Source organism: Protopterus annectens, chromosome 12.part0 (assembly GCF_019279795.1).
Source record: "Protopterus annectens isolate FY-2018-M chromosome 12.part0, PAN1.0, whole genome shotgun sequence".
Classification (NCBI taxonomy): domain Eukaryota; kingdom Metazoa; phylum Chordata; order Ceratodontiformes; family Protopteridae; genus Protopterus; species Protopterus annectens.
Genome location: NC_056746.1, coordinates 844,057,695 through 844,069,792, shown reverse-complemented (window position 1 = coordinate 844,069,792; position 12,098 = coordinate 844,057,695). Strand labels below are relative to the sequence as shown.

At 39.6% G+C, this 12,098-nt stretch overlaps 1 protein-coding gene across 4 annotated transcripts in view; it reads right to left on the bottom strand.

Moving 5' to 3' along the window:
• The window catches only part of LOC122816834 (tripartite motif-containing protein 54-like), a 361,207-nt gene that overhangs the window by 148,399 nt on the left and 200,710 nt on the right, over positions 1–12,098 (bottom strand). For all 4 annotated transcript variants that reach the window (XM_044089887.1, XM_044089886.1, XM_044089885.1 and 1 more), the window contains exon 8: positions 10,332–10,543. In XM_044089887.1, coding sequence (XP_043945822.1) covers positions 10,332–10,543 — 212 coding nt within the window. The remainder of the gene's footprint in view (positions 1–10,331; positions 10,544–12,098) is intronic.

The window sequence follows — 12,098 nt, the reverse complement described above, 5'->3', positions numbered from 1 at the left end:
CTGACTGTTAACAAGGTCAAATGTCATGCTAAAGCACTGATGAATGTACCTGTGAGATGCACCTGTAATGTTGTCCTTGTTCACATTCATAAGGATATCTTCAATTACTGACCATAAGGCTGTTACTGATCTTCAGCATGACTCAACATTACGCTGCTATCTAGATAAAGTGTTGCATTTTTTTCAGTAACTGGCAGGCTTGCCCATGTACTATTTTCTCAAGAGTTTTCTACAGAGACTGTAGAACAGAAACAGTTTTAAAGTCAGAGGTAGATTTGGGAAGGTGATTTTAGGGAATGGTTGACTGACTTTTCCCTGCTGTCAGAGTAGACTTTGCAGGGTATGTTTAGGTTATAATTGTGGTATAGGAATTAGAGGACGTGGGACATCGACATCATAATAAGTCATGGACAAAGGCTATCACAGTTAGGAAGCCCATGACTGCAAAGTTCTTCAAGCAATTTATTGGAGTGTATGTAATTTAAATAGTTCCCCCTTTTGTTTGTTTGATTTCATTTTCATAAGTTCATAGGTGTATGCTAGGCTAATGACCACTATATCCCATGTATAGGTTCATAGGTTCATAGGTTCATACTAGGCTATCTGCCCGAGGGCATTTACAAGCCTAGCCCATCGTTTTGTGGCTTAGGCCACCCCTTTAGTATGGGGAACTATACCCATTATTTTTCTGTGCCTCTGTCGAGCAGTGACACTGAGGTAATCCCTGGGGTATATCTGCGATCTCCCATCCATTGGTCAAGATTTCTCTTGAACAAGGCCAGCAGTGCTCTGCCTCACATGTACCGGGATTTTGTTCCACAGCATAGGGAGTCTTTGGGTGATGAATCTATCCCTCCAGCACGTCCTATTAATAGCCGTGTCAAGGTTTAAGTCTCCGCCCTTGTGGCTCTGATGGATCTAGATTTTTGAGGTGAAGCATATTCATCAAATCTGGGTTTGACATGGCCTTGTATGTTAGGCAAAGGTCACCTCTGAGCAAGCGGTGGCGACTGAATAGAGCTGGAGTTCTTTCAGTCGGGCAGCATAGGACAGATTTTGAGACCCTTTATCCTTTTGGTGAGGAACTTTTGTGGCCTCTCCAGCTGCTGCAAGTGTCGGGTCAGATACATTCCGAATGGGGCATTGTACTCAATCATTGGTCTGATGAGTGATGAGTAAAGGGAGACTATGACCTCCCTTGATCTAGATGAGAATCCCTTCATGATAAGGTGGGCAATGTAGAAGGTCTTCCTAACTACTTTAGCTACATGGGTGTCGAATGACAGACTACTATCAACCTGGGTCCCCAGGTCCCTGATAACTTCTTCTGTGCTCAGTGGATTGCCACCTATTTGGTAGCTAGGGGTAACCTTGTTTTTCCCGAAGGGGATGACTATGCATTTTTTGGCATTTAACTTTAGGCCGTGGCTCTGGCACCAGTTATCCGTTTCTGTGAGACCCTTCTGAAGGATATCTGTGTCAGATGTGTTTTCTACTATGGCCCAGTTTGCAGTCATCTGCAAACTTTGTCAGCCATAACCCTCCTGTGTTTGCTTGTACTTGGAAAAGTAGATGCCAAACAAGAGTGGGCCCAGGACTGAGCCCTGTGGGACACCACTTGTGACAGGCTTTGAGTCTGACATGGCGCCAGCAGCTCTGACCCTGTGGGTTCTGTCACTCAGCCAGTTTGCAACCCATCTTGTGATGTATGGGTTGACATTTAAGCTGATGAGTTTTTCAATGATACCGAATGGGGTATTGTATCGAAGGCCTTAGCCAGATCGAGGTAGGCTGTATGGACTGCCTTTCCCTCATCAATGGCTTTGGTGACTGTTTGAAAAAGTCAACCAAGTTTAAAAGGCATGATCTGCCTTTGACAAAGCCAAACTGGGTTGGATCCAAAGTCTGCAAATTCCCTATGTCTTTATTTATGAGGTCCATTATGATCCTCTCCATGGCTTTGCAGATAAGGCTTGTCAAGCTAATGGGCGGTAATTTCCAGGGTCGGTGGAGGCACCGCCTTTGTGAAGTGGTACCACAGTTGCAGTCGCCACTCCTGGAGTGCGTATCCAGAGGTAAGACTTTGATTAAACAGCTGTCCTAGCTGTGGGTTTAATTCCTCATTGAGTTCATGGAGCACACAGCCGGGGACACCATCAGGTCCCATGGATGCTGTGTTTTTGCTTTGGAGAGAGCAGTTCTCACTTGGGCGCTGGAGATGTTTGGGGGCTGCAATCGTTTGGTATAGATATCTCTCCTTTTGGGGGGGGGAGAAGTTTGCACTGAACCTGTCAGCCAGTATGTTGGCAATGTCTGTAGGATCAGTAATCTTCACATCATTTTGAACTAGCTCTGAGCATATCTGGGAGTTTCCTCCCAGGTTTCTAACATAGCTAAAGAAGGCCTTATGATTGTCTTTTGAGTCTTTAGCTATTTTCTCTCGAAATTTGCTTTGGATGATTTTATGAGAGCTCTTAGTTTTTTACTTATAGTGATCAAGGGTGTCTTACCTTTTAAGGATTTTGCTCTATCTTGTAGTAGCTTCCTCCTTTTGTTGTAGAGTTTGTTTATGGCTGGGGTCCACCAGACTGGATGCTTGCCTTTGGTACAAAGAGTCTTTGTTTTGCTTGGGATTGCCTTATCCATGCAGTCCTGCAGGTGCTGGTAGAAGGCATTTGTAAGTGATTCAGCGGCTTGAGTACTGTTTTCCGCCGCTCGGGGCCTTAAAGGAGACCACACTAGTCTTTAGAAGTGTGAAGTCGGCTTTTGAGAAGTTCTTTACTGTGGTCTTTTTATTTCAGGTGGGGTGGGATGAGGACCTCCAGCGAGATTAGTTTGTGGTCTGATCTCACCAGTGAGGGGTACACCTCCGGTGTTGAACATTGTGCTCCCATGTTCGTGATGATGAGATCAAGTATGTTATCTCCTCTTGTGGGGATGGTGACTAGTTGTTCCATGGCATTTGAGTTTATGAATTCCAGGAACTTTTGGGCTAGGGTGTTTGGGCTTGAGTAGTGTTCCCAGTCTATATTAGGGTAATTGAAGTCACCTAGTATGATGGTGTTTGGTGATACATTTATCCCCTCTAGTGTTTTCAGGAAGGCCATGTGAGGTTCCTGAGTTTGTGAGGGTGGCCTGTAACATGCTACAATTTGCAGAGCAGTCTTGCCTATGGTTAATTGCACCTGGATGGTCTCCGATGCATCGTGCGTTGCCACCAGTCTTGAGGTGTGGGTGTCCTTGATGAATATGGATACCCCCTCCTTTCTTGGTATTGTCCAGATTTTGGGGCGGAACGCATGATATGAGGTAAAACCTGATAGCGCCGGGGTGCTCTCAGGAGCCTTGAACCAGGTTTCTGTCACAGCACAGACATCGATGTTCTCCATACTGAGAAGGGCCTCGAGTGCGTGCATTTTGAGATTTAGACTTCTGGCATTGAGCAGCATTACCCTTAGTTTTTTCCTTTTTGTGTTCTAGGGTGGTAGGTTTAGAATTTGAGCCTTGCCTAAAAAGGCACTATGGGGTGGCAAGAGCCTTTGCCAATATCCGGAATCCCAGGGTGACAGGTGCAAGCCGTCCCTTGAAGCAGCGTGGCTTGTCCAGCATGTCATCCCAGGCAGACAGACACTGGATCCCCTTTGAATGACACCAGTGTTTAAGCCAATTGTTAAAGCTGATCATCTTATCTCTGTATTGTGGCATCATTCTTGGTGAAGGTAGGATACTGCTCAAGGTCAGGGTCATACCTGTCTGGGCTACATAATCAGAGAGCTCCTCAATGTCTCTTTTCATGTAGTCCAAGGAGGTACGTCTCAGGTCGTTTACACCAGCGTGGACAATGACTGAATCATATTTGTACCTGCTGTTGAGAGACCTGAGTGCTTGCGTTATGTGGCGGATTCTAGCGCCCGACAGGCAGCTTACTGTGACCTTCTCCTTACTCAGTCTGGTGAGCGGGACGTCAGTGTGTCTGACTATGGAGTCACCAATGACTGACTTTTCCCTGCTGTCAGAGTAGACTTTGCAGGGTATGGCAAGCCATGCAAAAAATGTGACCCATGGGGAGCCTGTTCCACAGAAAAGAAATTCTCTGAGAAACACATATGTCTCTCCAACATGTCCTATTTATGTCATAAGCAAAATTTAGGTCTTTTTATCTAGTAGTTTTGATGCTGTTTGTTATGTGGATGTGAAAAAAGTGCATTGAAACAGGGTACAGGGATGCCTTGTACACCAGGCAAAGATCACCTCTCAGATGTCTCTATGAGAAGAGAGACAGGGCTTTGAGGTGATCAGTGTAGGATATTTTGTTTACTCCCGGCATTCTTTTTGTAAGGAACCTTTGTGGATGTTCCAGTTGTTGCACAGGTCTCATCAGGTACAACTAAATTTTCATTATTTTAAAAAGACAAGCTAATCAATAATTTATTTCCATAAACATATTTCAGATTCAGTCCTTTCCTATCAAAGTTATCAAAAGAATCAAATAATCAAAATAATTTGCCCTGGGAAAAAATGGCACTAAGCAAGTATACACATAAATATTTAACAATTTCAAGCTCTTCCATATTATCCCTTGTTTTCCATTTCCTCATTAGTTTTCCCTTCCTTATCCCACCCTTCCACTTGAGCTACATCAGTTTCATGAACATCCATAGTTTTCACTTGTATAATACTTTAATATATTACAACAATTCATCTATGAATGTTGGGAACAATTCAGTGGATATAAAATTGTTAGAACATATGTTATTCAAATTCAATACTTTAATATGGGAGATTTTTTTTGTGAATGTCTCCTGAATAACAGCGTTCTGAGAGGTTTATGTTTGTTAAAATTTTAGAATACTATTGAAAGGGATAGTGGTATGTTTAATGAACTGACTGCCTTATTCAATCATGCTGGTTTCAATTATGTTATGAAGAAAGAAATTGACACCAATCATCTTAGCTTAGAAGGAGAATTAAATAAAATAGTAAGATCAGTGAAGTGGGATTGATTCTAGATAGAGTAATAAGAAAAAAATTACATTGAGAGAGAGAGAGAGAGAGAGAGAGAGGAAATGTAAAAATCTGGTGCAAGACAAAAATGAATATGAGGCTAGAATTGCTTATTCAACATTTTTGCTTAAGACTCCGGGGGGGGGGGGCAGTAGAAAAAATACCCTAATGGCCAAAAGTCCATACATGTATATCCTTACATGTTTTAAAGAAAAAGTGGTTCTTATAAAAGATTTATACCTGCTCTTAGCTTTTTATTACAAGGCCCAGCAGAGGACCTTAATGTGGCCATAAAGACACATGAAAAAGGACAACAGATTAAAAAAAATACTTGGAATGGTAAGAAAAAGAAGAATACATTATTTAGATGTGAATATTTTTAGAGATCAAATTAATTGAAAATTAAGCTCCAGTAATAGTATATATGTATATATATATATATATATATATATATATAGAGAGAGAGAGAGAGAGAGAAAGGAAACTTTTTCTAATAGCTACATATATTATAGTAGTGGACATCCTATGCATGCTTGAAAGAATACTGTGAAGGAACAGATTGTTAGTGTGGTAAGGCTCATTTCAGATAGTGATTTTTAGGAAGGGACTTGATTTTTTTTGTGACTATTATTTCTCAAGAGAGGATATCTTTGAACTTTAATAAAATTAGTCAAATAAGAGATTATTAATTTTAGAGAATCAAAATTTCAAGCTATTCTCTGTAGCTAAGGATGGATTTCTAATCAGAGAAAAAAAGATTTTTGTTTTGTAAATAAAGCAATACTTACTTTTTCTATTGATGTGTTTTATACTAAAGGTTTTATTAAAGATAACTGGAAAATTATTTTCAGAAACCATGACCATTTTAATGTATTAGTGTATAGCCCCCTACTTATTTTTAGAATAGGGGTTAATTTAAAATTTTTATTAGAATTAGGAAATAGTAAGGAACATGTAGGTAATACTAGACACTTTAGAAAAAGGTACATTTCCATGTGGGTCATGCAGTCAATGTTGCTTTTTCAGTAGCAAATATTGATAGAATATTTGGGGTTGAAGACCATGACAAACAAGGGTTGCTGTGTGATGCAAAAATTGTACTGAATGCCTCATGGAGGTGAAACAAAAGGAAGGCTCACATAATGTATTTATGAACATACATATGCCATTAAAATAGAAATTTAAGTAATGTGTTAGCAACCTTGTAAGAATTTTATGCAATTTACATTTCAAGTGATAGAAAAATCTGAGGTGGGTACAGGGGGATTCATGCATTGTTAGAAATTAATAAATTAATGTGGTGATTTACTTTAGCTATATTGTTTTCCCCAGGTTTAAATGATATCATAAGTTTAAAAAATGTATTTAGCAAATTGCTGAACATGTGACTTCTTTCTGTGTACATATGGTGACAGTGGGTCATTTTATGTATTTTGTAAAGAAGTTCTCACTAAAACAGAATGAAAGTGCTAAATGCAAAGTATGTTATTTATTTATTTATGACCAAACCGATTAAGTTATTTCGTCCTTAACACAAACATGACTTCATTAGATTGATTCTGATGAAGTCCTGTTTGTGTTAAGGATGAAAGTGCTTAATCAGTTTGGTCAAAAATAAATAATATATTTTATTTTATAGAAGAATCCTGGTTGTGACTTCTGGTTACTAGTCTTTTATTTCTTTCTTGGTCATTTAGTGGTAACTGCTCACTGTTTTAGTTAAATTCAAAGTATATTTAGGTGATTTCCATCAGTAGCTGTGTTTTTTCATTTTTTTTATGTTGAAATTGTTTTTATCTTACATTACAAAAACAGGTCAGACAGGACAGATCAACAAAGTTCTGTATGCAGATGATACAGCATTACAAGCAGAACCTGAGCAAAACTGCAGCAAAGGATAGGAGAATGGAATGAAAAAATTAAAGCACAGGGGATACAACAGAGTACACATAAGAAATTTGTAATGGCAGCAAATGGGTGCAATCAGAAGATGAGAACTGAGATGGAAGGGAAAATAGTGAAATAGATTGACAGCTTCAAGTATCTGGGAGGGGTGGCTGAGAAGAAGCGAAAAGAAGTCTGAATGAGAAGGTCAAATCTAGAATCAGAGAGACTGCAGCCAACTGGCACAGTATAGGTGTAGTATATTACAGAAGAATGCCAAAAAAGCTGAAAAGTAAAGTGTACAAAGCAGTGCTATGACCAGTAATACAGTCTGGTACAGAAGTCTGGGCAGTAAAGGCAGAACAGTTGAGGAAGCTAGATGTGATGGAGATGAAGTGGCTGAGACAGGTGGTAGAATGCATACTATGGGGCAAATGAAGAAATTAGAACATCAAAGCAGAAGCCAAAGTAGTTCCCATTCCCAGAAGACAATCTGGTAAAGAAGATGTGGGACACACAGAAAGAAGACAAGAGGAAATGAGGGCATTCTGCAAAGAGGCAGATGGACTGTGAGAGGGAAGAACTGCCACAATCAAGCATGAATGTTAAAGAAGGTAAGAGAGTTGAACTGAGAGAGATGGTGATAATTGACATGATACCCTGGCCTGGCCCCATGTAGAATATGAAAAAAGGTGTTAAAGATGATGATGATGATGATGATGACATTTTTATATAATGGTTACAATGAGGATTTTGTGAAACCATTAATTAATGAGATTGTTGAAAAGATCATGTACTTCTACACTAACACACCAAACATGGTGAGTGTTGCTGACAACAAACTGATTTCCAGTATGCATATTCTTTAATTTCACCCATATTAAAAGGGATCATTCAAGAAAATTGTAAAGTCATTTTGAGAAATTGGGAAGTGTCTGATGTTATTGGTCTAAGACCTATCTTCATCAATAAAAGAGGTGTTTGTTTATAAAGAGCATACTTGAGATAAGGAAACCAGCTCAACTATGAGATCCAGAAGCACTTATTGCTACAAGCAGTGCTGTTCCTTGAGCTTTATAAATGAAGGGTGAGTACATGGAAAGTATGGTGCATTTCATTGCTCAAGCTGTAATTTCACTGCAACATGTTAATGTGTGAATGTTTATATGTAGGGAAAAACCTCCCCTAGAACTATGAGTATGCATGTGTTATTAAAAAAAGAATAACACACTTTTCAAACATGATACTATTTGCTTAAGCTTTTTGACTGTAGAGGTCCAGACTGGCTTAGTGTACTTATTTAGTTACCCAAATAAATAAAATAATACTGTGCGAGAATTAAAGAGGAAAATGGCCTGTCTCAGTTAATCAGATTATTCTGACATTGTATGTACTTTGCAAATGCTTAAAAAGAGGCAGAGAATGTAGATTCTAGAACTGATGCAATCTGAACACCCTGCTTTTTCTTCTTCTTTTCTTTTTTTGGGAGGGGGGATGCAGCTAACAGTAACCACATGGATTTAGCTGTCAACCCATTGCTTTCAGAGCATGTGCAACTCTGAGAGCAGTTCCATGTCCTTCTACACATAGACCATAAGAGGTGGAGTCTGGTTGACCCTAGTGAGTGCCCAGTGCATGTATACATAGGAGCTTTTCAGTGATAATCCCTGATTAATGGAAGAAAATGTGCAATCATCACAATGACTGGAGAAAAAGTAACTAGATACAACCATGTACCAGCAGCAGATTCCCAAGTACACAGAAACGGTATGCTGGGTCTCCGTGGTAAAAGGGCGAAGGGTTCTTATTACTGTGAATTTCAAGTTCCCTGCAAAATAAGAAGCACACATGATGATGGGCTCCTGTTCAAAGCTGAGATGAGTTTTGTTGAGTTGGGAGATTAATGCACCCTCTTGCAAGACTCAAAATCTGAAAAATATAATGAAACATTACTCTTACTTAGAGGCTTAGAGCTTGCAGCACAATAGCTAAAGCAAATATGTTGCAATGTTCATTCATGAAAAAAGTAACAGTCTGCTGTCTTTCTTAGAAAGGAACAAGTGCAGTTGCCATGGCCATTTCTAGATGGGCAGTGACACACCCACCACAGTGATCATTATGTGGCTGTGTGTTGGACAGCGCAGTGGTGCAGGGGTAGTGTTGTCGCCTCACAGCAAGAGATTCTGCTGTTCAATTCCTGGCTGGAGTGTCTTCTGTGCGGAGTTTGCATGTTCTACCTGTGTTCATGTGGGTTTCCTCAAGGTGCTCCGGTTTCCTCTCACATTACAAAGATATGCGTATGGAGTGTTTATCCCTGGGCCTCTGCTGAAAATAGGCTTTGTTCCATGTCGGACTTTCCTGGTTAACAAATCATAATCATCATCATCATAATCCCCCTTTTTCCCATTTACATGGGGTCGGGGTATCGTATTAACTGTCGCCAACTCTCTCGATTCAGTGCCACTCTCCTGCCTTCTTCAACACTCATGCCTGACTGTCGCAGATCTTCTTTCACACAATCCATCCACCTCTTTGCTGGACGCCCTCGCTTCCTCTTACCTTCTTCCTGTCTGTCCCAAATCTCCCTCACCAGATTGTCTTCTGCTTTTCTACACATGTGCCCATACCGTCGTAATCTGTTCTCTTTGATATTTTCTGCAATTGGAGCTACTTTGGCTTCTGCTCTTATGTCCTCATTTCTTCGCCTGTCCCGCAGTGTGCATCCTACCACCTTTCTCAGGCACTTCATTTCCATCACCTCTAGCTTCTTCAACTGTTAAATAAATAAATAAATGTGCCTGTCAAAACATATTCCGTGAAAGACTGTCATAGCGACCTCAGACAACATCATCAGGGTTGAGATTAGTGGCACTAATGCTTTCATCAAGGGTTGTATTTTGTCCAAGAACTTTCATATGTAAGGTAAAGTTAAGATGAGTCAGTAGCTAGCCAATTGAACTGAGGAAAGTAGAAGAGTAAGCCTCAGATAAATTGTTTTATCATTTAATCATGAGAGGAAAACACAGCTAAATTATTGCTCAGTTAGTCTAATAGTCCTTTGACAAAGGTTTTCTAAGCTAAAGTGCTGTCACATCCTAACATTGTTTCAATCTATTTTCTACAACAGTTTCCACTACAGTATTTAAACAATACAGAGTAACACTGTGTCTTTGTGTGTGTAAGTGTGTGTGTGTGTGTGTGTGTGTGTGTGTGTGTGTGTGTGTGTGTGTGTGTGTGTGTGTGTGTGTGTGTGTGTGAGCATGATTATTAATCTACATAGGGATGTAGCACGTGTTGAAAAGCAGTAATGTTGAAATGTTAAACTTTCTACTTAGGGCTTCTCACATATCTTACTTTATATCAGCTGAATATCACCCAGACTGCTGTTATTCATCACTGCAGTGGACACCCTGGATAACCAAAGAATGTACATAGGCGATTACCTGCTGTACTGCTGTTACCTCTGCTTCACTCCTGTTCCTTTCTTGCAGTTCATCCTGTGCTGTGTCATTTTTGTTGGTCCCTGTGTCTGTCTGTAGCACTGATGAGGCTGATGATTCTGTTAAATTTATTCTGTAGTCCATAGACTCTGATGCATCATTACTATCACCTTCAGCTACACATTCCTCTTTTTCTTCTGAGGCTTCCTTTCCTTCTGTAATTAGAAAAGAAAACGTTCAATGTACATTCTCCAGAAGTAGTTACTGTCTGAACACTCTCACCTCTTTCTCACTTTTCTATTTGCACTGCAGCTAATAAATAATAAAAGGTTAGCTTAGCCTAGTTGACTGGCATATGACAGTTTTATTACTTTATAAATAGCGTTATTTATGGAACTTTTTTATTTAATTGCACAATGCAGACCACAAGTGGTGAGAATTTAATATTTGATAACCAGGTGGGTGAACTGATCATTTGACCCTTTTCAGTCACTACCCAGTCTCAGTAGAGCAATAGTACAATAGGAGACATTTAGAACAATATATAATTAGACCTCCAATATTTACAAAGGTTCGAAGTTCAACATGTTTACAAGTACATATGTTCAATTAGTACTTACAATAGTATAGTATTTGTGAGTTTAGTCTGACACTATACTAGACACCATACAGTTAGTGGTACTGAATCTCTGTATATGCATAAGTTATGCATTTAATAAAGTGTACACAGTCCAAACTCAAGTCCAGGGATAAACTGGCGAGTACGAAACAATGAGGAAACAGCAAAAACAAAACATACAAACCAGTGACATGGGGGCAGAGTCAATGATATGTCCTTTATAAATCCTTTATTCACAGATAAGCGCTTTCACAATATAATATGGTATCGCTTCATCAGATCAAAAGATACTGAAGCAAAAGCCTCTTATATAAACAAACCAACTAACCAAAACACACTAAACTATAAAACACGCCCACAAATAAGCTACGTATCATAGATATACTTAAAACAAGTAAATATAAAATGTATAAAAGCATTTAATAAAGTGTGCACCATAAATAGGAGTAAGGCTACAATTGAGGGCCAAAAATCATAGCACAATATCTAAATCATAGCAGTTGAGAGGGATTCATATCAGATAAGAGAAATAACAACATGCAGTGTACACCACTGCACAGCTAGTACACTTGATTTTAGAACTGATTACTACAAAAGGGTGTCAGGTCAGTCCAGAGGGTAACCTTCACAGAGCTGTCAACAGTTGATGACCCCATGTAGACACTCCCAGGTGGTGCTGGACCCTTTACCCTTTAGTGGCCCAGTAGTACAAGCCTGCCTTCTAGCAAATCAGCTATTCACCACAGGAGCATCTCTTTCTGACAAAGACATTAGTCATCCTGGCTTTTGACAACACTCTCTGCCACATCTTCAACCATCTGCTGCAGCTATAGTTCATCAGCTGGTGATGGGGTATGGGGTTAAAACTCTGAGCTGTTAACAAGCTGCTTCCTATAGTCAAGGGTAAAGTATCTGATTCCACCAATCTCCAGTTGCCCACAGTATGACTTTGAGCTAGTCACTTGACCAGTGTTCCCTCCCAGGTTGCCCCTGAAAAGGGACACTTATGTCCAGTAGACTTACTCAGTTAAACAATGTATTAAAAGATTAAAAAAATGTTATACACTAATTTAATTTCTTCTTAATTATATATATTTAAGCAGTCATTTTGCACTTAGTAGTAAAGAAATTGCTTGAAACCACCACGATAT